The 26,836-nt window shown below is 48.6% G+C and overlaps 4 protein-coding genes and 1 long non-coding RNA gene across 5 annotated transcripts; 2 read left to right on the top strand and 3 right to left on the bottom strand.

Annotated features, from left to right (window-relative positions):
* Window positions 1-4,102: 4,102 nt before the first annotated feature.
* LOC127309750 (uncharacterized) lies at window positions 4,103-4,649 on the top strand. The gene has a single exon (XM_051340485.2). The coding sequence runs from the start codon at window positions 4,182-4,184 to the stop codon at window positions 4,623-4,625; it is 444 nt and encodes a 147-aa protein (XP_051196445.2). The 5' UTR covers window positions 4,103-4,181; the 3' UTR covers window positions 4,626-4,649.
* A 779-nt stretch (window positions 4,650-5,428) lies between these two features.
* Window positions 5,429-5,991, top strand: LOC127310622 (uncharacterized). The gene is made up of 3 exons (XR_011746364.1): window positions 5,429-5,517; window positions 5,609-5,671; window positions 5,904-5,991. It is a non-coding gene; the product is annotated as an uncharacterized lncRNA (long non-coding RNA).
* A 2,200-nt stretch (window positions 5,992-8,191) lies between these two features.
* LOC139832334 (uncharacterized) lies at window positions 8,192-12,478 on the bottom strand. Its single transcript, XM_071822069.1, has 5 exons — window positions 12,475-12,478; window positions 11,766-12,076; window positions 10,993-11,664; window positions 9,317-10,912; window positions 8,192-9,223 (listed from the first exon to the last, which is right to left on the bottom strand). The coding sequence occupies exons 1-5, from the start codon at window positions 12,476-12,478 to the stop codon at window positions 8,192-8,194; spliced, it is 3,615 nt and encodes a 1,204-aa protein (XP_071678170.1).
* A 175-nt stretch (window positions 12,479-12,653) lies between these two features.
* On the bottom strand, window positions 12,654-16,251 carry LOC127308424 (putative vacuolar cation/proton exchanger 4). Its single transcript, XM_071821531.1, has 14 exons — window positions 15,943-16,251; window positions 15,764-15,840; window positions 15,546-15,587; window positions 15,144-15,362; window positions 14,967-15,034; window positions 14,848-14,876; window positions 14,564-14,760; window positions 14,286-14,495; window positions 14,061-14,195; window positions 13,759-13,875; window positions 13,630-13,683; window positions 13,400-13,516; window positions 13,216-13,312; window positions 12,654-12,958 (listed from the first exon to the last, which is right to left on the bottom strand). The coding sequence occupies exons 2-14, from the start codon at window positions 15,833-15,835 to the stop codon at window positions 12,936-12,938; spliced, it is 1,380 nt and encodes a 459-aa protein (XP_071677632.1). The 5' UTR covers window positions 15,836-15,840; window positions 15,943-16,251; the 3' UTR covers window positions 12,654-12,935.
* A 106-nt stretch (window positions 16,252-16,357) lies between these two features.
* On the bottom strand, window positions 16,358-19,743 carry LOC127308423 (uncharacterized). Its single transcript, XM_051339247.1, has 4 exons — window positions 19,396-19,743; window positions 18,954-19,184; window positions 17,922-18,428; window positions 16,358-17,455 (listed from the first exon to the last, which is right to left on the bottom strand). Exons 1-4 carry the CDS (start codon window positions 19,612-19,614, stop codon window positions 16,622-16,624), a joined length of 1,791 nt encoding a protein of 596 aa, XP_051195207.1. The 5' UTR covers window positions 19,615-19,743; the 3' UTR covers window positions 16,358-16,621.
* Between the last annotated feature and the right edge of the window lie 7,093 nt (window positions 19,744-26,836).

Below are 26,836 nucleotides of genomic sequence, written 5' to 3'. Positions count from 1 at the left end.
AGAGGCGACATGGACTCGATTGCTTTGTTTTCATTTTTAGGGTATTTTGTGAAAAAAACACCTGGACAACTGGGCACTGGTCCCAGCTTTTTTTAAAATAGCCAAAAAAATACTGGTAGCAGACCGGACGAGAGCACACGACTAGTAACTTATTGGCAGCGTATTGGGTGCGCACACGACTAGTACCTGACATACTAGTCACGTGTCGGGTACGGACGCGATTAGTAGGACCTTACCACTGGCGAGGTACCAGTGGCGGGCCAGGGCCCGCGACTGGTAGCGAAACATGGCACATGACTGGTAGGCTTTTCCCTACTAGTGACTACTCCACCAATCAAATCCCTCTCTTTTTGTGTGTGTGTGTGGGGGGGGGGGGGGGGGGCTCACTAGATCTAGATCTTGGAGAAATTTGGTGTTCCTTCTTATTTTTGTTCTTCCTCTCTTATTCCCCCAATAGTTTTTGTAGCTTTGTTGAAATTTAGGAGCGAAGGAATTGAGCATCTTAGTGGTGTTTTTACCATTGCATTAGGTGCATCGTTTTGAGTTATCTACGAAGATTTGGTATCGTGAGAGTTCGTGAGTGTTTCCTCTTGTGTTCTTGGAACCCTAGATAGTGTTGTAGCCTTTGTGGCCTTGTAGCCTTTTGTGGCGGTGTAGCCTTTGTGGCGTTGTAGATTTGTGACCTTGTAGCCTTTTGTGGCGTTGTAGCTTTTGTGTTCTTGTAGCCTTCTGTGACCTTTTAGCCTTTGTATTCTAGTAGCCTTTCTGGCGGTGTTCTTGAGAGCCCCCAGCTGTTGTGGAGTTTGCCTCAAGCTTGATACTTGGGAGATCGCCCAAAGATTGTACGGGTTTGGTGACCACCCTGAAGGGTCCCTTAGTGGATCTATGATTTCCCTTTTGGTCGGAAGGCTCGAGGATAATACGATGCGCCATCGTGGCATTTGGAGTGCCTTGCACCTCCACACTGCTCCAACGGAGAGTAGCACCCACAAGGGTGTGAACTTTGGAATACATCGTCGTCTCCGCGTTCGTCGGTTACTTCTCAACCCAAGCTCATTTATTTATGAAATTTACTTTGTGATAGCCTTCGTTCTTGATGTTCTATATCTTGCTATCACCTTGTTGCTTATGTTTCTTAGCACAAATTGTTGGTGCAAATAGGCAAACCCTAGTTTATAGGCTTTATGCTTGGCAAGTATATTCCGCACTTGTTCTAGCCCCATCATAGAAGTTTTTGAAACCGCCTATTCACCCTCTCCCTCTAGGCGGCATCGGTCTTTCACTTGTGCAATACAACATGCAATGGTGTGTTGGGTCACCGCACGATGGGTCCCATGCATTGAGGGCACTATGCATGTGCCCTAGTTTTTCTAGCACACCAGCCGTTGGATTGGCTGCAGCTGCCACCTCCCATGCATGTTGAACCACGTCGTTGAAGCCTTTCTCTCAAAAATATTTAACTTCAAACCTCCTCGGTGTCAAACAACGATCCAGTGGTGGGACTTCATTGCATTCCAGGCCTCCTTAGCCACCGCCCGATCCAACCGTTCCCTCACAGTATGTTAGGGCATCTCGAAATGCCTCTAGGATTACCCCTTCTTTCTCATGCGAGTAGAGTATCTCATTGGCTCACCAAATTAGATAACCCATGTCAGATCATGGTTATCATTTAATTCTCCGAGCTTATCCCATTTCTTATACTATTTATCTCCCCATCGAGGTTCTCCATAAATGGTAGTTAATCTCCAGATTTTCCCAAGGCTCTCTTCCAGCCGAGCATCAATGTATTTAAGAGTCGAGAAGAGTTGTCGAATCACTTTTTCTTTCTTCCAAAACATAATAACTTGCCCACTTCTTCCATCACTTGGATTCACTATTTGAGTCCATCTGTAACCTTGTACGTAAAAAAAATAGTTGGATAGTCTTCTAGACATGTCTCCGACAAAAAATGTGATCATAAAACCTTTGAATATTCAAAAGCGATCGAACTATCGGGGCGTTTCCCAAACCCAATTCAAATCTAGAAGTTTCATTGCGGCCTGATGGACCTTTCGAAGGAGCCCACCGATTCATTTGAAGGGGAGTCATCTCTGTTAAGCTTCATGCACTAGCCACTTGAACCAAAAGTCCGAACTGATGAAAAGGGCTAGGCAATCCACATATACACTTCACAACACCCCCACTCGCGTGTGACGGGAGAAGAGAAAGTCAACACGTGAAAGAAGAAGAGCACACCGAAACAGCGGTGGCTAAAGAGGGGGGCAACAGCAATTTTTAGGCTTAATTGCGAAAACCATGTGAAAGCCAGGATTTGAACTTGAGACCTGGGGCTCTGATACCATGTTAAGCTTCATGCACTAGCCACTTGAACCAAAAGTCCGAACTGATGAAAAGGGCTAGGCAATCCACATATACACTTCACAACAATCTCAAGTCTTCTTTGAGCACTTTGTCCAATCCTTCTTGGGTTATCATGAGCCACACCAGAAGGCGGTATATTTCCATCCATGATCATTCAATGGGACTATTTTTTTCCATTCTCCTTATGCTCCACACCATGACACGTATCATTTGTTTCCTGCTCCATTACTAGTCGTTTATTAGCACTACTTTCAGATTTATCCACCCAATCAAGGTCTATTTGTGTGTTTTTGATAGGGCTAGTACCCATATCCTTCAAATCATTCGACCACCCTTCCCCTTCAAAGTACGGGAGTGTGTTCTAACGCTAACTTGTAGGGCATGTACGACCACTACCTGCAGGGGGTCAAGAGCATGTCCACCACCAAATTTCTCTATCCCTCGACCTCCACAACCACCACCTCTCTAACCAGCAAAACCTCAGTCGTGCCATGTCGAACAATCCACCCATAATCAATCACCCCACTCCAAACTATCTTGATCATGTTCTCCCGATCCACAATCGAGATGAGTGTGGCCAAGAAATCCGCAAGCACCACTAAAACTTTTCACAAACCGAGCTAACACCTTTCGAACATCAATCTTTTGACCCGAATAAAGTTGTTACCCCCCGGATTTCAGTTTCAATATCGATCACATTTCCCACCTTTTTCTCGGTGATGTTCTTGACGACGCCTTCTCTCTAAAAAAATTGGGAGCTTATGGTTTGTATGAAAGCTGCAAACAAATTTAGATCAACATGGTCAGGGGGACGAAAGGCCATCATATGGCTCGATGCTCATAGTGTTCTGACAAAATAACCAAGGCCACCTTCTTCTACCTTCAGATTTGATTGAAAATAAATCATCTTTCAAAGGAGTGATATTGATCGCCTTGGCTGGACTCCAAGCAAATCGCATATGTTGCTCAAACATCTGTGGGTTGAAAAAGTTCGTTCTGTGGAACCTGCAAAGCGTCATCCACTTCATCCCTTCTTTCGGCACATCAACTTCTTGAAAGACTAGATCATCAAATTTGTCCTCTTCGATCCCTAATCGTTTGAGCAATGCATCCAGGGCCTTCGATTTTTACTGATCATGCAGTCTAATTGGTTGAGCTCGACGAAGATCGCGCACCCATGGCAAAAATGTGAAGAAACCTCTAAAACCCTAGCCGATCCCTTTACTGGAACGGTCGAAGAGCTGTTTAGAGTGTGAGAGCGAGAACAGAAGGGTTATAGAGAACTAAACCTGACCAGGATAGACCGCGTGGTACACGTGATAAGCTACTTTCAAACAAATAAAAAAACCGGACCAAGATAGGAACTCCTCCCTGGACCGGATTCCCGTGCTCCAAAAAAAGAGAGGCATCGGTACTTGATGTTTCTAGGGTAAGGTGGGTCCCACAATGAGGTTGTGCCCCACAATTATAAACATGTTCCCCCAATCTCTATAGATCATTAGAGATCCCGACTCTCCGCTGAAATCGGCCATCATCATCTTAAAAATCGTCGTATGTGATGGCCTCCGGCAACCAGAGCTTGACGCGGCTTCGTCACACGCGACTCCTCGCCTTCCTCCGAGGCCATGGCTACGACGCCGCCTTCAACGCGTAAGTATATACTACTCCTACTAAGCATGCACGTCTGAAACCTAACGCAAGGCTGGTGGCGATGGAATCAATATCCATGTAGCCTGTTGCAACACTTGCTAATTGGCAATTAACACCGCCGATCGATCCATGTACATAGGCTGTTGTATCAGGCGCGCGATGAGTTCAGCATGGAGCACATGAAGCTGCTCGTGACGGAGGGCCTGTGGGACGACGCCCTGCGCTACCTCGACGGCTTCCTGCCGGCCTGCGCGAGGAGCTTTGGCGCCCAGGTCTTCCGCAACTTCCTCCTGATGCACCGCCACATCGCCGCCGTTGTCGCCGGCGACCGGGCCGCGCTCAACGCGATCTTGGCGGACGAGTGGATGCGCGACGTCGTCTACGCCCGGCAGGCCACAACCTACACTAACCGGGCCGTCGACCCCGTCATGGCCCGCTCCGTCCTCTTCCTGGACGACGTCAGGTCGTGCATGAACTGGGAACAGGTGAGGAGCTATGCAGCGGACACTGTCGACAGACTGGTTTGGCTGACGCCCGAGCAGAACAGGAGAAGGCTGAGGTTGCCGGCTCGCCAAGTGGTGCCGCGTGACCTACTCCCCGTTGGTCTTGGGTAACATTACCATCCTCCTATCCCCACTTCCTTTTATTACTTTTTCGATAAAGGGAATATATTAATATCAAGAAGATACCAATTACACTTCCTTTTATTACTAGCGAAGAGGATAATTAGTTTGCTGCACAATTATTATTTTCAGCCGAAATTCACATTTTTTCCCAAAAAGGATGGTGCCCTTTGCATCGGTTGATGGACATAGCCATCCAGCTCTCACTTCATATCAAGATGATCTAGTCACCAGTGTGTCATGTGGTCAGTGTGATAGGGTTTTAAATTTCGGCTTACAAAATATCCGTGGCCGGCCGAAATCTCAGTTTTGGGGATTTCTGGGAATTATATTGTCAAATTTCCTACAAATTTAGCTAAATGTAGCCAAGTTCGGATTTCACTTTAATTTTCATGAATGTGGTCCCAAAAATTTGTAAACACTATCTCGGAGCCCGCCAAAAATTCATTACAATTACAATCTCTACTGTGATTAATTTATTTCCACATCCATCAATACATAGTTTGAGTCGGAGGCCACACATGAAGAAACAAGGGACGGTCCAGGTAAAATCAGCTAATGTCGCCAGGGTTGTCAGGAGGAGGTATAACACAATTAATAATTTATTTTATATATGGATGGATCAAGCTCGATCCCCTCTGTTTAATTTATTTTATACATAATCTATATACCTTTGCTTTTTGTAGCCGACGTTATATTAGACACCTCAAGTGGTCAACTTTTGGTATGATTAATATGATCTTGTTAAAAGAAGAAAACTTAAAATGTGTAGGTTGTGAATTCGGCTTAAAATGGGTGTGGCAGTGAATATATAACGACGTGTGTCTTTTCCAATGTACAGAATCCTTTGATGAGTCCAGGGAATTTCTGGCCACTATCATTGGTAATACTATATATTACAATGTGCAGAGTAGACTAGTCTACATGCATGTATGTGCATTCTGTCGGGACTGATCAACATGTGTAACCTGCAGATGACAGTTTACGAGGTGGTCTGCATGTAGGGTGCTATGTAATTCAGACAGATGGGAAGGAAGGTAACCTCACATGTACTGGGCTCTCCTTCCTCACTGGCATGTCAATACTCCGGGTAAAAGTGGACTTTGAGTAAACTCCACTTCACATTGTTGTGCCTTTCGTGTACTCATGATAATTCAGAACTGCAATCCCATGAGTGGAACAGCCTTGTCAAATCTTTAATGGTGTTCTTTGCATCAGTACGTACCTATACTTTCTGTCGTTTCTAATTAATTACCCTACTAGTTGTAGGTTCTCCTGATCTTCCAATATGGATGGTGACAAGCCGTGCTGGAAGCTCTGGAGTGACAGCAAAGACCAATGCAGGTAAGTTGATGAGGCCATCGAGCATATTTAGGTGCTCGGCTCCCCTACCAAGCCCTCTCTCATAGATGAGTATTAAAACAACACCCTGGGTCTTCTAGTAGCACATTAGATTTTAGCCAATACAGCAAAAAATTTAACAGCCTGCAGATCATGCACATTATGCATGTAAATCTCTGTGCAAAAAATGATGTTCCTTTTTTGATACTTTTATCAGTTCACTTTCAACATGTTATAAAATAAACCAGGTACGCTCAGAGGTAGGCACAAGTGGCCTTGTACATGGACGGAGGGGCACCAACAATTTAGAGATCAATAAATTGCGGTACACACGAATTGGATTCGAGACCTTGGTTCTGGTACCATGTCAAGCTGCAGCACTAACCAACACAACCAAAGGTTCAATTGATTGAAAGAGCTAGGCAATTCAATTATACACACATCAACAAAAAGAATGCCCCCCCCCCCCCCCCCCTCCTCCTAATTGACATCAATAAAACCACGCAAACCGACTATTTTTTGGCCATAAAGATTTACCGGCACCCAAAACAAATTTGGAACGTATTATTGGTGCTGCCCTGAAATATATGTCGCATGAATATTCGAAGCACTCTGACTGCTTGCTGCCTTGTGTGATGTCAAATTAATCGTGAAACACTTTAACTGATTGCTGCCCCTGAAGAATGTTTCAGCCTGATGATAGGTTGATGTTGCCAGGTGTTGTTGCCAGTTGTGTATGCGTACATTACCAATTATAACATAGCTGAAAAATGCAGACGTAAGAAAAAACAGTAGATAAAATATCAATGGCGAAAAGACCTATCGTTGTTGTCAAGTTTGAATGTGTCAGTGCTTGTTTTGTCATGCTTTTCATAAGTTTACTTTTGTCTCGCAGATTTGTGGATGATGGATCCCAATGAAGGGACTCGTGGAATTGATCTTAACAATCCACCTCCAGACAATGGGGATGATTATTTTGAAACACAAGAGGAAATTGTAGCTGCAGCTTCTGTTAGACAAGAGGGTGTTGACCTTGAAGCCACAACAGATACTCAACCAACATTTGAAATTGGTATCACAACACGGGACTTGATTTCAAGTCTTGATAGCAGAAGTATTGAAAATGTAACATTTTTGTGTTAGTATCATAAGAAATTGATCAAAATTGGTATATAAGTTGCATGAGAGAAAATTTACAACCACGAAGAACAAAAACCACATCCCGCATTGTCTGTTAGAAACTACATCATGCAATGTACGACATCCATAAAAACAATCATTTGTCCTATGAGTTATCAAGGATACTGTTTAATTAGTTGTAAGGATAGCATGCGAGTATGCAGTTTTGTGTAAGATCATGCTTTTATGTCACATTTTTCGCCCCTTTTAATTTTCACTATCCTTGTAAAGAATTAAACAATATCCCCGAATGGGTGTGTTAACTCCAGAAAACAAAATCATGTTTCATAAACTATGATCCTTACACTAAAGCTACATTTGCATGTGTGTGGTCACTACTAAATTACTGGAAGCAATGCGTGGTTTAGGCCTTCTTTGTGTGAGTTTGTTGTGCTTTAAAAGCTGTTGTGGTCTGGTTGTCAAAGCTGCTGTGGACACTAGCTGGTTGTTAAAGCTTGTTGTCAAACCTACTACACGGTGAACTGAGGAATTGTGTGAAACACCCTAGATTCTAAAAACATGTACTCCAGAAGTGAGTAGTAGTAGCTTCTTTCCTTGGACTGATTGGAAATACCGGTCACCCAGTGGACACTCAGGCACATTCAAATCCAGAAGTGCAATTTGGCACCTCCAGTTTCATATGTAGTGCGAAAGTTGTCTGCACGAACTCCGGCTGCAAGTACTCCCTCCTGCATCGCCGCGCCGCCGCCATAGTAGAACTTCAGGACTGCACATTGGTAGAGGCTAGGGTTCTACCGGGTCTAGGGCGGAGGTTGTAAGGGTGAAAGTGAGGGCGGAGAGGTTGGAGAGCTCGGCGCCGGCGGCTGGGCGCCGTCGCGGAGGAAGGAGGCGGCGGCTAGGGTTGGTGCGGCAGCGCAGGGTTCTCCCGTCTCCCTTCAGGAGACGAGACAGTAATGATACTGAATTATTGTCTGATTAATCTCGAAGGAATACAAGTGTTTATATAGGAGGACGGCCTCCTCGAAACCCTAATTTACTTGGGCTAAGCCCCTAATTTACTTGGGCTAAGCCCACAACTAGCCACTAGTGGGCTTCCTGCGTGTATAGGTTAGACCGACCATAACATCTCTCCCCGCCTTCTCAAACAGCTCGTCCTCGAGCTGAACTTCTGGAAACTGCTGGCGGAGATCTTCAAGCTTCTCCCAAGTCGCCTCATCCTCAGGAAGGCCGGTCCAATGCACCAAGACGTGCCAAACACCACGGCGCTGCTGGGCCTTCAACACGCGAGCCACACTCGCCGGGGCAGGCTCGAGACGCCCATCCGAAGTAGGTGGAAGAGCTGGTGGTGCAGAAGGAGGGTCGCCCCGGTAGGCCTTCAGGAGGCCGACGTTGAAGACGTCGTGGAGGCGCGTGCCCGCAGGCAACTCAAGGCGGTAGGCGAGCTTGCCGATACGCTCCAGCACACGGAAAGGACCGGCGTAACGAGGTCCCAACTTGCGCCTGGAGCGCGGGTCCAAGGACTGGGTCGTCCGGTGAAGAAGACGTAGCCAGACCCAATCGCCCACCGCAAACTCCGCCTCGCGATGGTGTGCATCATAGTACTTCCTGGCCAGCTGCTGAGCCTGAAGAAGTCGCTGGCGCGCCTCAGCCAGTATCTCGTCGCGGGTACGCAGCAGGTCATCCGCCGTCTCAGTACGGGCCGTGCCAGACGCATAGGGAAGCATCGCCGGTGGTGGCCTCCCGTAGACCACCTCAAAGGGAGTAGCGTGCAGCGCGGAGTGGTAGGACGTGTTGTAGCAGTACTCGACCCACGCCAGCCAGTCCACCCAAGCTCGTGGACGATCCCCGGTGATGCAGCGCAGGTACATGGCGATGATCTTGTTGACGACCTCGGACTGGCCGTCCGTCTGAGGATGAAACGCCATGCTCATGCGGAGCTTCACGCCCGCCAACCCAAAGAGGTCCCTCCAGACGTGACCCGTGAACACAGGATCACGATCACTGACGATGGAGGACGGAAACCCGTGGAGGCGAACGATGCCGTCGAAGAAAGCGCGTGCCACGGACGCCGCCGTATAGGGATGGCCGAGGGCGATGAAGTGCGCGTACTTGGAGAAGCGGTCAACCACCGTGAGGATGACGGACTTGCCGCCAACCTTCGGCAGCCCCTCGATGAAGTCCATGGAGATGTCCGCCCACACCTGGAACGGCACGTCCAACGGCTGCAGCAAGCCCACCGGACGGAGCGTCTCCGTCTTGTTCCGCTGGCATGTGACACAGGCCCGCACCCAGTCTCGCACCAAGGCGCCATCCCCTGGAATGTAAAAATCATCGCGGAGACGGTGCAGGGTCTTCTGGACGCCCTCGTGACCTGCAGAATGCGCCAAGGACAAGGCCTGGTGGCGCAGGTCTCCATGATCCGGTACGAAGATGCGGCGTCCATGGAGGAGTAGTCCCTCGTCCAGGCGCCATGGCGCGGCCAGCTCGCCGTCGGCCAGGCGCTGGCGCAGCTGCTGCGCATCCGCAGCCGTAGCAGTAGCGCGGCGAACCTCGTCGATGAAGGCGAAAGATGGCCCGGAGTGGATGCAGAGGGCTGCACCGACTGTGGGCGCGTCCGCAGTGTCGTCAACGTCTCGGCGGGACAGGGCGTCGGCGACTGTGTTGAGGCGGCCGGGGCGGTACTCGACGGTGAAGTCGAAGCCGAAGAGCTTGCTGATCCACTGGTGTTGCGGCACGGTGGAGAGGCGCTGATCCAGCAAGAACTTCAGGCTGTAGTGGTCCGTGCGCACACGGAATGTCCGGCCCCAAAGATACGCCCGCCAGTGGCGCACCGCCTGGACCAGCCCGATCAGCTCGCGCTCATATGCGGCGAGCTTGTGGTGGCGCGCGGCGAAGGGACGACTGAAGAAGGCGAGCGGACCCTCGCCCTGGTGAAGGACGGCGCCGAAGCCAATGCCGGAGGTGTCGCAGTCCACCACGAACGGCTCGTCGAAGTCCGGCATCTGAAGAACAGGACCCGTCGTGAGTGCCCGCTGCAGGGCGGCGAAGGCCGTGGTCGCCTCCTCGTCCCAGGAGAAGGCGTCGCGGCGAAGCAGGCGCGTGAGGGGCGCGGTGATGAGGCCGAAGTCCTGGATGTATCGCCGGTAGTATCCTGCGAGGCCCAAAAATCCGCGAAGAGCTCGTCCAGTGCTGCCCACGCCCGTCCAGTGAACACGGCGGCCGTCCTCGCGCCAGAAGATGAGGGACAGCACGTCGAGGTCCCACAGGATGGGGCCTAAGGTTCTCAGGAAGTCGAGGCCGAGGATGAAGTCGTAGCAGCCCAAGTCGATGCCGATGTAGTCGATGGAGAACGGCTCGTCGCCCACGAGCACAGGAACCTGTCGCGCCACGCCCTGGCACGTAAGACGATCCCCGTTGGCGACGGTGACGCTGTACTTCTCCGATCCCGCCGGCTGGAGAGCGAGGCGGCGCATGGCGGTGTTGGACAGGAAGTTGTGCGTGGAGCCCGTGTCCACCAGCGCAGTGAGACGCTCCCCATTGATCGTCACCGGAAGCAGCATCGTCTTTGCCGTCTTGATGCCCGCCATAGCATGGAGAGAGACGACGAAGGCGGACGCGTCGACTGGCGCGTAGGTCGTGACACCGGCCTCAGTGACGGTGGCGGCCGCGAGCTCGGCGGTGAGGGCCTCAACGTCGGCGTCGTCGACGGTCTCCAGGTAGAAGAGGCGGGCGCACGTGTGGCCCGGCGCGTACTTCTCGTCGCAGTTGAAGCACAGCCCCTGGCGGCGCCGCTCAAGCTGCTCCGCAGCCGTCGGCCCGCTGAAGGGGCGAGTCGGCGCAGAGGGCCTGCGGGCGCAGCGGCCGGTGCGGGGCGCACCGGGGCGGTGGGTGTCGGGGCGGGTCGGGGCGTGGGCCGCGCGCTGCCACGTTGCGCGTAGACCTGCTGCATGGCGAGGGCGCGCTGCTCGTAGGCTCGTGCGTAGTACATGGCCGTCTGCAGGTCCGCCGGCTCGCGCATCTCGACGTCGACGCGGATGTAGTCGGGGAGGCCGCCGACGAAGAGATCGGCGCGCTGCCGTGCCGAGACGCCCGGGGCATGGCACGCGAGCGCCTGAAAGCGGTCGACGAAGTCCTGGACCGTGGTGGTGAAGGCGAGGCGTCCCAACTCGGCGAGGCGGCTGCCACGGAGGGTCTGCCCAAACCGCTGGAGGCACAGGTCGCGGAAACGCTCCCAGGGCGGCATCCCGCCCTCGTCCTGCTCGAGGGTGTAGTACCAAGTCTGCGCGGCGCCCCGTAGGTGATAGGAGGCGATCCATGTGCGGTCGGTGCTGAGCGTCCGCTGCCCTCGAAAAAACTGCTCACACTGGTTCAGCCAGTTCAGGGGGTCGGTGGCGCCGTCGTAGGTGGCGAACTCCAGCTTAGTGAAGCGGGGCGGCTGCTGTGCCAAAGGCGGGACCTCGGGGGCGCCCTCCTGGCGGCCCTGGTTGAAGGACGTGCTCGTGGCGAAGGGGCCCGCAAACCCGCTAGGACCGCCAAGGCGGTGGGCGGGCTGCTGAACCGTCGTCCGCGCCGCAGTATGAGTGTAGACGGGCGACGCGACGGTCCATGTGGGAATCGGCGAGGGCGACGGCGGCCACCACGCGGGCCGGCCATTGCTGGCGGCGGAGGCGGGCGGTGGGGCGGCGGGGCGGGCGGCGGTGGGGCCGGCGGCGGAACGGCGGCCTGTGGGGGTGGCGGTTGCTGGCCAGCCTTGATCTCCGCGAGCTCAAAGCGGATGGCGCGGAGGCTGTCGGCGAGTTCCGCCAAAGTAGCGGGCAGGAGGTTGAGGCCCGTGGGGACGGCGGCGGCCTGATCTCCGGTGGCGGCGGCGGCCCCCTGCAGCGCGTGGGCGCCTTTCATGGCGGCGGGGGTGGAGTTGGTGGCGGCGGTGGACGTGGCGGCGATGGGGTCGACGGGGAGGCCTGTTGGAGCCCATGAGACCTAGGCAATCTGATACCAAAGTGGTAGAGGCTAGGGTTCTACCGGGTCTAGGGCGGAAGTTGTAAGGGTGGAAGTGAGGGCGGAGAGGTTGGAGAGCTCGGCGCCGGCGGCTGGGCGCCGTCGCGGAGGAAGGAGGCGGCGGCTAGGGTTGGTGCGGCGGCGCAGGGTTCTCCTCTCCTTCAGAGACGAGACAGTAATGATACTGAATTATTGTCTGATTAATCTCGAAGGGATACAAGTGTTTATATAGGAGGACGGCCTCCTCGAAACCCTAATTTACTTGGGCTAAGCCCCTAATTTACTTGGGCTAAGCCCACAACTAGCCACTAGCGGGCTTCCTGCGTGTATAAGTCAGACCGACCATAACACACATACACACGCATACTCGCCCCAGTCACGCCTTTTTGCTGCTCGTGAGTGGTCGTTGGTAGATGACACAGATGCTCCCGCTATACGTGCACATGCCGTACGCCGCAAACAGCTTCTCCTGCTATATGTGCACGTGCCGTACACCGCAAACCATCAGGAATTTACTTTCTTTCAATCAGATTATCATAGTAACAGAGCTAATACTGAAACTAAAAGATTTGTTTCGATGTTTTACTATTCTCTCTCGATATTATAACAAGAAAGCTTCTGTCTACACAACTCCATATTTTTACGGGGATTCTGCGTATATACAAAACTGGATGTGTCTCCTTGAAAAAAAAAGGTTTCAAGAATGGATGCACTTGAAAGACCTATATCAGTCAAAAGTACATAAATAGCTCCTTTCTTGACTGCAAATGTTGTCACATGGTAGAAATCTTCTTCACAATCTGTGGGATCTTCCAGGTACTCCTAGTTTTGAGAAGGGTTATTACCTGCAGGTCAAAAATCATTATATTAATGAATTGTACAAAGTCACCATACTATTGATCTTTCTCACTTAATTTATTTTTGTATTTTGAGATTGATGAAAATATTATTAAAAGCACAAACATGCATATACCTAAATGTGTAACTACTGAAAGCTCATGCAGTACAAACACTAAACAACCATATACCCCAAACCCCGGAGCTTTAATCAACGAAATAATTTATGTTTTATGGAAGGGATAATAGGAAGTGAACAACTTGCCATCAGGATCCTGATCAGAATGTACATAGAAACTGGCAGCCACTATCAGATAGCAAAGAAACAACATCAACCCTTTTAAGCAATTCGAAGTCCCATCCTGGAAATAAAAAATAAAAATAGATGAGTAAGGTCTTGGAAAAGCAAGATGGGGTTTCAAAGAATGCTGTCGGTATATGACTAGTACCTGCAACAAAAATGCGACTACCAGTACTGTCATTAAGAGGCTTGCGGTCTCGAAGAGATGAAAGTTCAAGTCCATTGGCTGGCCCATCATCCATCCTATCACTACACAAAATGGTATCTACAAAATGTGATGCAGAGAGATCAGTGAGCAAAACAATAGCTAATGTGGCATACCTCAATATGATGGATTCAGATGAACGTCAGGAAGGTACAACAGTTCAACCAACCTACCCCAAACATGGACATTTGTGTGGATGACCCTATTGCAACTCCAAGGGAGAGATCCTACAAGATAAGTACAAGAATCTTATGTGATCTGCGTTGAAGCGAAGGACTGTTAAGAATTTTAGCTTCTCTTACTAATTTGTCTTTCATTGCAAACATGACAGCACTTGCATGTTCTGCAGCATTCCCCACAATTGGAAGCAAAATAACACTGATGAATGCAACTGGTATATTCCAAGCCTGGGAAGCCCCCTGATAAATTTGCAAGATTAACTCAAAACATTGTTTCTGAAAGAAAACTAATAACTTTATACAAATTATAGAATCTGTTTCCATGAGAACATATGCATATATGTATCTGTTAAGTTGTCACAAGCAACATAAGTAACTGAAACAAGGTGCATATAATCATCTAATAGATCAAATAGACAGCTTACATCGATTGCATCAACTAAATAGTCAGAGAGTACTGAGATCCAAACTGTCAAAATTGCAAGCCAGGCAATGGCTTCCCATTTTGACATCTCGGGATTTTCATCATTATTGGCATCCCCTAAATTCGCAACTCTGACCTGGTTCAAATGCACGTATTTAATTAAGAAACTTGATTTTTTTTTTTGGAAAAATAGTAAGTTCAGTAAAACTTCATCTGAGATACTTACTTCACTAAATTCCCCGCGACGGCGACTGCTTGACAATTCAAAGTAAATGTAACAAGCATAAGCAACAAGCATAATGCAGCTGCTGAACCTTGATAATGCTAGTCCTGACTTTCCAGAGTGAACTTCTGAATGGGTGTAATGTAGCACAGTAGGAGGAAGCAACCCCAATACCGCCATTAAAAGCAGTCCAGAGCTCACTACTGCACCTGACTGCAAAAACACAGAATGAGAACTCAGATCTATATCATGAAAATCTGTGAACAGACAAGAATGGTCACCTTGTTGAAGTTCTGCTCTGTTTTTCCACAAGTGATCCCTCCGCTGAAGAATGCGCAACCAAGAACCAGAAGCAAGTTTGACAGGATGGACCCAAGCAAGGATTGCTGAACAACCCTTAACTTTCCGCTCCTTAGTGCATGGATTGATATAATCAACTCCGTTGCATTGCCAAATGTAGCATTCAGAAGGCCCCCAACTGCAGGGACATGAAATGTGTCAAACCAACAACGATGTCAAGTGCAACTAGATCAGAATGCTTGATAGAAGACCAACTGAGTGATACCTGTTGGGCCTGTGAAGAATGCTAATTGTCTGCAGTGAGAAGGAAAGTGTCAAATGTTTTAGTCAATAAGATCGACAAGAATCAACCAAATAATTAAGTGGGTAAATTGTAGCAATTACTCGGTGGAGAAACCCAATCTTTCGGCCAAAGGGATAATGCCCAGCAGGGTCAGAGGAAATACCCAACCCTTCAAAAGAAACAAAGCAGTAATAATGTAACACAACAATGCAACATAAAGCAAATAAGCTAGATGCTACAAACGGATGCAACTCTCCTACGAAATTTAGCACCCATACATGATTTCCGGTCAAGTAGTTGACAATGATGGCCAAAAAACCACACGGTATCAACACGTTGAGCTTTGACTTGAGCAGCACGATCTTCAGGCTATGAAAAATGCCCCAGCTCACAGAGCCTGCATTTCTTTCGAAGCCACCAATTCCCTGTGATGGTGCTTGCGAGGCAATAAGCGTGTCCTCCTCGAATTCGTCTGCTCCAAGAGAGAATGGAGATACCTGTTCTATAGGAAAAGCATTAAGAAAAAATCCAGTGAATAAGTACGGGGACGCCAAATTAAAAGAAGAAGATAAAACCATATTGCAAATGGGGAATGCATGATAAATATGCCAGACGGAAAGAGAAACTGTCATGTTATTTCCCTCAAACAATAAATAAAAACTGTCATTATGATCACTCACTGCAGTGGTAGACTTCAGGCTATTCCCGTTAATCCTATCCATCTGCGAATCAAAATAAAAACTAGTAAATATACAGCAATTATAGTTGATTAATATCAATTGGTTATTTACTTGATTGACATATTAATTGTGCCAATTCAGAATTACATCTTGGTTTGATTTGGGCGGAAGTGAAGTTATTACAGAACAAGAATAGATACATATGAGGGAATAAGAACCTGATGGGAAATCTGATGGCCCGGCAAGAGCCGCCGGGAGTCGGAGCCGGCCGCCGCCGCCGTTGACGCCATACGTCCTGATCCAAGGATGAAGCCCCATTCAGGAATGGAGATTGCAATCGATGATCACTAGGAGACATGAAGAAATAGAAATGCTCCGGGGTAGAGAAAAGCTTTACCGTTCCCCTCCTGATCTCTTGAAATGAGGTTATCTCCAAAACCTGATCCTGATCAGGGCGCTCGCCATCAATGGATTCATGATGAAGAAGGGGAGGATGAGAGGTAAGACGCATGCATGGTTTTGGTTAGGTCAGAGACAGGTGCGGCACCACCTCGTCCCTACCGAATCCACCCCTTCTGTTTCAGGTTCGGTTTAGGTCGTGGTTTGGGGGAGAGAGAGAGATTATTAAGAGAGCCTAGAGAGAGAACGTTGGTTCCAACGGCCACAGCTGAACAGGTTTGTCCGTACGTGGAAGAACAGTGCAGTGTCAAGAGCAGGTTTTGCATCACAGCCCTCCATATTAAAGGAAAATATCAATAGTAGCGTGCATTGTGCAAGTGTTACAGTAGGAGATTTAAGACCATTTTGCAAGATTAAAAAATGAAGTCGATCCTTTAAAACAGCTCTAGAATACTTTCTTTGCTGAAGTTTCACATAAATAATGTGGCTATATCCGAGGGTTCCACGGATCAGTACATGTTACAAGGAGCCATGGTCAATATCTCGTCGAGAGGCTTCAGCACAGAATCAAAAACAAAATTTGCAGGAGTCGACCTTCAGATCAAAGAGCGACTGTGATCTGGTAAGGCTTGACGACGGTACACGGTAGGTCGGAAAGTTGTCCCAAGAACATGTGGTTATCTTCTCCTTGAAGGTGCCTTTCCTCTCCCGGCGTTGCTTGATCCCGCTTTCTCTTCGCCCCTCTTGTTGAACCCAGTCAGAACCTTCTTCGCCTTTGACCATTGCTGCTCCGACTCTTTGTTTCTCATGAACGGGCAGACTTCACTGATGGTAATTTTTGGGACCACGCGCGCTTCTACTACCGTGTTCTCACTGCTCTCCCCAGAGTCATGGCCAGCTGAACCATCTGTAGTTCCAGCAGATGGCGCTCCCATTGAACTCGGCAGCAACTTCTGTCCAGCCGAGGGCTGAGTTACAGCCTCCACAGAATTCAAAGATTCCTCAACGAATGTCACTTTCTTCTTGGATTCAGCGCGTGCAACAGAGGTCTCGGAACCAGTTGGAAGTTTCGCCGGTGCTGGATTGGTGTTCGGCAATACCTGTGATAAACTGAAAGATGCAGCCCCCATGCCTCCTACAAGCTCTCTCCAGGCAGATTTCTGAGTCCACAAGGAACCCTTTTTCGGTTCAGTAGCAAGCTCACTTTGTGAACCTTCCTTTTTGGTAGAAGGATCTGTTAGAGCATCAACACCTTGAAGACCACCAGAGCTTTTAGCTCTATCAAGTACGGAGGAGAAACCATGGGTTCCTCCTAGTGGCAAACCAGAGGATTTTTGTTTGCTATGGTTGGCTCCTGAGATAGCAGACAAAGACTTCGTTGTAGTCTTCCTTTTTGAAATCACTGAACTAGATTGTTTCTTATTTCTAGGTTCAGATGAATCTTCTAATTTCTGTCTCTTGTTCTGTGCAGAAGCATCTTCAAATTGCTTCCGTTTTCTGAACTGCTCGTCCTGAAATTAATTCAGAGTGTTACTGCACATAATTACATAACAAATTTATGCACCACAGAAAAATTGTTCACATAAGTAATGTGGCCTATATCTCTCTCTCACTCTCGCACAGTTTCACAAAGACAATGCAAGAACTCACACAGAGAGGAGAGACAAGTGTTTGTGCCGCGTACAACGTACGGCTTTTCTGGTTTCTCTTTTCCTTTTATTTCAGATGAACAAGCAACTCAACTCCACGATCCTACTAAGGCGTGCCATCCCACGTCTTGATCATGTCGTTGAGGGTAAACAACTACCTGCCGTTGGAATCGGTCAGCAAAACAAATCCTACCATCCCAAGACCTGGTCGCTAGCAGATGAACCCAACGGCGCTAACTGAAACTACCTAACAGATATGCTAACTTATTTGACACCGAAGACTGAAGAATAAGCTAGATTAGCCAACGAGTAATTGCAATATGCATACCTTATTCACTGCTTGGGTTGCCGCATTAGACTGGACAACTGATTTATTTGCCTTGCGAGGAACAATATTGATCACAAGGTCATCATCCAATTCTTCTTCAGAAGGATCATCCGTTTCTTCCATTTGGAGGTCATCTTCAGCAGTCTCTTTTGTTTCTTCGATTCGCAGATCATTCTCCGCATCAGAGGGTTCTGTGTCAGAATCAGAGGGTTCGGTCTCGGCATCAGAGGGTTCCGTGATGTTAACATCACCATCGCGTTTCTGCACTTCCTCTGGATCTAGTTGTTCATTGTCCTTCTCCAAGAGCTTACTCATCACAGAATTCATAATGCTGCGCTCTTTCTCATATGCAACACGATTCAGAGCAGCAGCATATTCCTCATTAGCTTTCTCAGGAGGCCCACAGTGCTCCTCACAGTCACAGAAATGAATCGGGTAGGAAGGGACTTCGATATTTCTGAAACTGTATTTGTGCTTTCCACTGCCTTTGAAAGGCAAAGGTCTCAGCTGTAAAAACAGATCCTTGGTTACGAGATTAAATGCCCATGAAGTCATATTAAGAATCATTTCAGTAGGCAATGCACACCAGTTATTTTGATGAATATACTGCATGATACATCGCTCTTTTAACCTTGTCAGGTATTTTTATAATCACTGTTTTAACAAGATGTTTATCTACACACGATTTCATACTGAATTGCAACTTCTTATTCAAAATCTGATCTTACAAATTACAGAAATTATACCATTAGAAACTTTATTTGAATATGATTTCAATGGTATAATCTTTATAGCACATAACCTACATTTCACTGGTCAACCTAATGGTTAAAGTTGAACCTCTGAATATGCATGTGACATGTAAAAATGGCCGGAGGGAGTACAGTGCTATAAATCATCACTTGGAACAGCATACTATTAAAATATCTATTTGTAACGACAAAAGAACCTACAGAATGCACATTCGAAATATTCCTCAATCCTCAAACAGTTGAAAAAAAGAGTAACACAACAACAAGAGAGCCAGCTCACCTTCCTCAATTTCGGGAAGTAGATGTTGACCTTTGAACTGAGCAAAGCATCCCTCTCCAGCTTCAGTTTCTCCTTATCCTCCGGCTTCTCCACATTTTCTTCTGCTGGCTTTTCTTGTGCCGCTGCCGCCGCTGCTGCTTCCTGGTCCCATTCTCGCTTCAGTCGAACCAGGTAGTGCTCCTTGGCCTTCTCCAGTTTAAGCTTCCCCCCTTTCCATTTACACCCATTGTACTGCACACAAATTAACATTGGCTCAGACATTCTCCCTTAATGTTACACAAACAGCTGTAGGAGACCATCAAAATCTGCTCATCTCATTCACGCCCAGTGCGCCACTAATTAGAAAGAACAGAGAGAACCAACAAACCCCCAATCTGCTACGACTAATTGCTACGGAAGTGGAGATACAAGGATATGGTTGGATGGGGTTGCGGCTACTTACGGTGGAGAAGAGCTTGGTGAGTGCTTTGTGGGAGGGACATTCGAAGTCAACGTAGGCGAAGCAGCGGCCGCTGGTGCGCACGAACTCGACGCCGGCGACGCGGCCGATGGAGCCGAACACGCCCTCCAGGTCGGCCGCGGAGACGCCCTCCGCTAGCCCGCCCACGAATAACCTCGCGACGACGGTGCCACCACCGTCTCCCTCCGCAGCTGCCGCCATGGAAGAGAGAGATTGCTTGCGGCGGTCGGCGAAGTGAAGCTGCCGAGCGCGCAGGGCGGCGGCGGCGGCGGCGGCGGCGGCGAGGGCAAAGGTCGAGGAGATGGGAGCGTGACGGGCTGTGGGGGTTTGTTCGCTGGAAGGTGGGACCAAGAGCCAACGTGTGCCGGTTAAGTTTTGATGGACTTGAATTAGGCCGAATTAGTCGTGGGCTTCAATGGGCCATTACTACTTAAAGATGGTACTCCAAGATGGTACTGGACTACTTAAAATAGTGCCAAACTTTAGCTGTGCTAAAAACCGCCTCTAAAAATACCTTTTCGCATGAGCGGCTAGGGTTTGGCGACTCGAAGGCGGTCGTGACGCCGGCGAGGTCTCTGCAGATCTCTCACCGCCAGGTTCGTCTCTTCCCCTTCTCTACGTCGTTTCTGGTGGCTACTCGGGCTGACAAAGGGGTTGCCTTGTGCAACTACCCGGCCTTGGTTCCCCAGAACGCCTAGGGTTTGGGAGGCAAGACCATGGAGGGGGATGGTGAGAAGGGAGATGCCAGCGGATCGGGGTCCCGCTCCCGATCGGAACCGACGCTGGAGGAACTGCTGAAGAGTCTGAACCTCAAGGGGGAGGACATTGGGGGAGTTTTTGTTCCAAAGGAGGATGTGGAAGCTTTGAAGGAAAGTACGAAGTGGATGGCGGTGATGCGAGTCCTTACACCGAGGCCTTTCAGTGCTACATCAATGAAGAAGACGATGCGCTATGCTTGGGCGCCGGCGCAGGATGTAACTATCAGAGATATTGAGGACAATAAATTCATTGTCCAGGCAAACTGTCTGGGTGATTGGCAGCGGATTACCGAGCAGGGGCCCTGGATCTTTCGAGAGCAGGGGCTGTTAATAGAGAAATATGATGGGAGCTGCAAGGCCTCATCGGTCGAGTTGAACCGTATCCATGCTTGGATCCAAATTCATGATGTACCTGAGCTATTCCGGAAGAAACCAATCATGATGGATCTTGCTGCTAAAGTTGGGGAGGTGATTACAATGGATATCCGTGTTGACGGAGGTGATTTCGTAAGGGCGCGGGTCTGGCTGGATGTGAGGAAGGAGTTGACGAGGTTTGTAACAATACAACCGGAGGGCCATCCGCCGGTGGTTATGCGTGTCAAATATGAAAAAATACCTCGCTTCTGTGCTGCCTGTGGTTTCCTTGGCCATCTGAAGGAGGAGTGTGGGGCAGGTGAGCACCCACCAGAGACGCTTGGATATGGTACATGGATGTTAGCAGATACGCCGTGGAACAGATCCCAACTTTACCCAAATGCTGAACCTTTCTCTCAGCAAAGGCACGGCCGAAGTGAGGGTCGAGGCCGGGCGCCGGGACGTGGTGAAGGCCGGGGCCGAGCTGTGGGTGGACGAGGTCGGTCTGAGGAGGGGTTTGGACGCACAGGTGGTAGAGGAGACGGAGGACACCGAGGCCGTGGTGGTGGCCCGGGTACTGGTCAGCTGGTGCTTGGGGATACTCGTAAAAGAACATCGGCTGATGCTAGCTTGACTGAGGTGAGCCCAGTGAAAGGGGTACAACCAACTCCGGATGTTCCGAGGTTGGAGTGGAAAGAAACAGGGGTGATTGTAGAATCCCCTGAGAATATGAATGATGCAGCGAAGAAGCTGGATTTTGATGGTGAGCAAGGATCCAAGGAGTATGTTCCTCGGGAGGGCACCCCCCCTCCGCCTCCATCGGCTCGGGAGAAGAAACGTCCGAAGAAACACTCAAAAGCAAACACAACGGCGGGCTCCAGTGAGGAGCGCCGCCTAGCGCAATGAGTATCCTGAGTGCAAACTGTCGTGGCTTGGGAGGAGCGGCGACAGTTCGAGAGCTTCGTGATCTAGCGAAGCTGCATAATCCAGCCTTCCTTTGTGTAGTGGAGACTCAGCTGCATAAGAAAAGGGTGGAGAATTTATCTCGTTCTTTAGGTTTTGATAAGAGTTTTGCTGTTAGTAGCTCTGGCCGCAGTGGCGGCATTGGTTTATTCTGGAATAATGAAATAAAAGTTGAAGTTTTGCCCTACTCGCAGTACCATCTTGATATGATTGTTACGGAGCAGGGAGCTGAGCCTTGGCGTCTGACTGTTGTCTATGGAGAGGCACAGGTCAACGAGAGGCAGAAAACTTGGGATATGATCAAGTACATACGTTCGGCAAATGATCTTCCGTGGCTGTGCATTGGGGATTTCAATGAAGTCCTTCACCGTACTGAACATGTAGGAGCGTCCGAACGGAGCGACAGCCAAATGGCTGGTTTTAGAGAGATGGTGGACGTCTGCGGACTCCATGATCTTGGTTACAAGGGAGTGCCCTGGACTTTTGAGAGGAAAGTGTCAGGGGGCATCTACTGCAGAACGAGGCTGGACCGTGCCCTCGCATCCCCGGCGTGGTGCGCTCGTTACCCCGAGGCAGAGGTGCGCCACTTGACTATGGTGGCGACGTCAGATCATTTACCTATCCTGCTCTCGCGTACGACAGAGGGCTCGAGGAAGCGGCGACGCGGGAAAGGAGTGTTTAGGTATGAGCTTGCATGGGAAAGCCATGCAGATTTCTCGTCCATGTTAAAAGAGAAATGGCAGCGAGGGGGCTCGGCCAATACAGTGGATGATATTCACCATAAGTTGGAGACAGTAGCGTCTGACTTGGCGCTCTGGCGTGTCAATTCTTTTGGCAACATTCAGAAGAAGCTAAAGGAGTTGAGGGGTGAATTGGGAGTGCTGAGAAGCAATTTGTCAAGGGCTGGTCCGTGTGACAGAGAGCTTGAGCTGGTTGCCAATATCTCCCAATTACTTGAGCAAGAAGAAGTGATGTGGCGACAGAGGTCGCGGATCCAATGGTTAGCGGCAGGGGACAAGAACACCCGGTTCTTTCATATGCGTGCTACCATGCGGAAGAAGAAAAATGCAGTCGCGGAATTGACGAGGACTGATGGGTCAGTGGTGACAGATGACAAAGCAAAGGGCACCCTAGCCAGCGATTTTTATAGGGAGTTGTACTCGACTGAGGGAGTAAATGGGATGGAGGGTGTCTTAGATACTGTACCGGCAAAGGTCGATGTGCATATGAATGCAATGCTGGATGCACCCTTCAGTATGCAGGAAGTAAAGGAGGCCCTTTTTGAGATGTATCCCACTAAAGCTCCGGGACCCGATGGCTTCCCAGCCCACTTTTTCCAAAGGAACTGGGATGTCTGTGGTGAGGAGGTGACAAAGGTGGTTCTGAGAGTTCTGAAGGGTGAGGAGAGTCCGGAGGTGATTAACAAAACCTTCATTGTGATGATCCCAAAGATAGCGAGTCCGAAGGAAATGGGACAATTCCGGCCTATAAGTCTGTGCAATGTGATATATAAGATTGCAAGTAAAGTGGTGGCTAATAGGCTGAAGAAAGTCTTACCGGAGATTATTTCTGAGGAACAATCTGCTTTTGTTCCTGGAAGACTGATTACGGATAATATCATTACAGCGTATGAGTGTCTTCATTTTATGAAGAGGAATAAATCGAAGATGCATAGAGCATGTGCATTAAAGCTGGATATGAGGAAGGCGTATGACAGGGTTGAGTGGAGCTATCTTGAGGCCATAATGCTCAAGTTGGGCTTCAGTAGAACCTGGGTGACACTAGTGATGAGACTGGTTTCGACTGTATCTTTCTCGGTGTTGTTTAATGGTACACCGCAGGAAGAGTTTCGTCCCTCTAGGGGGATTCGTCAGGGTGATCCTATCTCACCTTACTTGTTCTTGTTGGCAGCAGAGGGCCTTTCGTGCCTCCTAAAATCTAGAAATCAATCATCTGTGCTTCGTGGTATACAAGTGGCCCCCACTGCTCCGGCAGTAAACCACTTACTCTTCGCCGATGATAGCCTGCTGTTTTTCAAAGCAAGTGCCGAGGGTGCGACAGAGATCAAGGAAGTTTTGGAGATGTACTGCCAGGCTTCGGGGCAGAGGATCAATATGGACAAGTCATCTGTTTTCTTCAGCAGGGGATGTCCACAAAGTGTTCGTGAGGGAATTAAAAATGTGCTGGATGTACAGAAGGAGACCCTCAGTGAAAAATATCTTGGAATGCCCTCTGATGTTGGAAAATCCAAGAATGGTGCCTTTAAATATCTAAAGGATAGAGTTTGGAAAAAGGTCCTGGGATGGATGGAGCAGTGGCTGTCTGTTGGAGGAAAAGAAGTTCTCATTAAAGCAGTAGCTCAGGCTGTTCCCACTTTTTCGATGTCCTGTTTCAAGCTACCAAGGGGTTTATGCGAACACATCAATTCTATGCTTCGCAAATTCTGGTGGGGGAGTAAAGAAGGCAAAAGGAGAACCTGCTGGGTCTCCTGGGAATCGATGACGCAGCCAAAGTATGCAGGGGGCTTGGGTTTTCGAGATATTGAGCTTTTCAACTTGGCTATGTTGGCAAGATCGGCATGGCGTATCTTGCAGTGCCCAGAGACATTGAGTGCCCGGGTGCTGAAGGCAGTATATTTTCCTGACTCAGACATCCTGTCAGCGCAGCTGGGGTCCCACCCCTCTCAGGTCTGGCGGGCTCTGATTGAAGGACGAGACACTCTGAAGATCGGCCTCATCCGCAGGATTGGCGATGGCCGATCAACAGATGCATGGGAGGATAGCTGGCTTCCCCGTAATGAGAGGAGACGACCTGTGGCTCCCAAGAAAGATGGCGCCCCATCTCGGGTGTGTGATTATATAACCCCCGAGTTCGCGTCGTGGAATATAGAGAAGCTGGAGGAATTCTTCTGGCCTATGGACTGTGAGGTTATTCGCAGCATACCGTTGCGCACGAGTGGAGCACCCGACTTTTGGGGGTGGCATTTCGAAACAACGGGCGTTTTCTCGGTGCGGTCCTGCTATAGAGCGATTGTGGCTACCAAAAGTGCCAGAGAAGACTGGTTTGATGAGAGGGCTGCCACTTCGAACCCCATGAGAGAAGAGAAAGCCTGGGCGAAGCTTTGGAAGGTTCATGTTCCTTCAAAAATTCGTGTGTTTCTCTGGAGGGTTGCGAGACATTCGCTTCCTACGGGCGATGTTCGTCATGATAGGCACATGGCACCGTCCCCGGCTTGTTCCATCTGTGGCATGGAAGATTCGTGGCGACATTCTCTTTTTGAATGCAACATGTCTAGATGCGTGTGGGCGTTAATGGGCGAAGAGATTACTGATCTGCTGGCAGTGGAAGCGGAGCCTGTTGCTAGGCTGTGGTTATTTCATGTGCTTGAGAATTGGAAGGAGCCTCACCGTTCTCGGATGCTGGTTACGATGTGGGCTATATGGCATGCTAGAAGGAAGGCTATCCATGAGGAGGTTTATCAGAGCCCGATGGCGACGGTGTCCTTTGTGAACCGATTCTTGGATGACCTTGTTGCGTGCGAGGGGGTACCGAATAAGGAACCTAGTTCTTCGGTGGCGCGCAGAATGAGCTCTACAGGGGCCCCAAGATGGATTGCACCTCCTGATGGAGTAACAAAGATAAACGTTGACGCTGCAGTTTCAAAAGGTACGGCAAGGGGGGCTGTTGGTGTTGTCTGCCGATCTCAGAATGGTGATGTTCTGGGTGTTTCTGCAATGGTGTTTGATGGCCTAACTGAGCCGGGCATTCTCGAAGCGCTAGCGTGTAGAGAAGCTTTGGATGCGGCTGAAGACTTATACTTGGCTGAAATCCTGGTGGCATCAGACTGCGCAAATGTGATCAAGGGTTTACAGGGTGTAAACCTTGGTGTCTACGGTTCTATCCTTGCTGAGATTAGAGAGAGAGCAAGGATTAGAGGGAATGTTCGGTTTGTTTTCGAACGCAGAGAGTCTAACGGGGATGCCCACAGACTAGCTAGATATGCCACATCTCTAGATGGTGGTAGACATACGTGGTTCACTGATCCACCAGAGGGTGTAATCCTGCCTGTAATTCCTCCAATATGAATGTAGGCAAGGCTTCAAAAAAAAAAAAAAAAACTTAAAATAGTGCCATTATCTAAAAAAAAAACTTAAAGTAGTGCCGTCAGAGTTCATAGTTAAATGGATGGAAAATGCTTACAATCCACCGACCGATCCAACCAAAAGATTGGTCATCTCGCCCTAGTCAACGCACTGCCCACGTGCCACTTTCTTCGCTGGTCCCCACCTATCGTTCTCTCACCTGGCCACATGACTGCTTTTCTCACATGGGTGCACCATAATACAAGTTTCTTTTGCTACTCATGCTAGTTGCTGCTTACTAGTGTACGGGCTGAAAAATGTATGCGGCGTGTGAGAGGATGAACCTCATGTAGCTAAATGGTTTGACACTCAACTAGCTATCCTTAATTATAATTTTATGCTATACATACAACTTTTTTGACACATCGGTGTCTCATCTATCTTTCATTCCGAACATATGAAGAATTTTGGTGTATGCCAAAAAAATATTGTGATCTAACTCTGACGAGTCTCTGGTGAGATGGATTCGTCGCCGGGAGCCCGATCTGGCAAGGTCGATGTTCCAACACAAGGTTAGTTTTGCGCGGATTATTTTATGTTGCATACGTGTCCAATTGGTGCAAACTCATGTGTGCTTTGTTGTGAAAGCATACATGAGACGCGGCAACAATTCCAGATGTTTTTTGTAAGTTCTATTTCTCTGATGTTGTATAAGTGAATTTATAATGTAACAAATTCGTATTAGTTTTGTTGTGAATAGACACACGAGATGTTGCAATGTTTTTCTATGTGATTGCTACAAGTTGTGTTTTTCTCGGATTTTTCAAAATGATGCAAACACATGGTTTTTATTGTTGTAAACGTCCGGGCTTTTTGTTAAAATACTTGGTGCTTTTTGTTGCAAATGAGTGCAGTAAAAAAATGGATCCTTAACCACTTATTATTCCCACACATGGTGTTTTGTTGTACCCATTTGTGATTTTGTTGTAAACCAATCTACAACAACAAGATTGTTGTTTAACCAAAAAAATTTGTAACATTACATTCTTAAACATGTTATGACCTTTTTGTTGTAAAAGTATATATTTTTGTAAGTGGGGTGAAGATTTTTGTTGTAATACTCTCTGCCTTAGGTAAATCACCATGGTGTCATACTTTTTTTTGTTGTAAAATTACATAAATTTGCTACAAATATACAACAATTTTTTCGATAATTTTTTCTGTTTCTCATGAACTTATTGCAGCAATTAGCTTTCTGAAAAGCTT

Source organism: Lolium perenne, chromosome 6, assembly GCF_019359855.2.
Source record: "Lolium perenne isolate Kyuss_39 chromosome 6, Kyuss_2.0, whole genome shotgun sequence".
In the NCBI taxonomy this organism is placed as follows: domain Eukaryota; kingdom Viridiplantae; phylum Streptophyta; class Magnoliopsida; order Poales; family Poaceae; genus Lolium; species Lolium perenne.
This window is presented reverse-complemented; position numbering and strand designations above follow the sequence as displayed.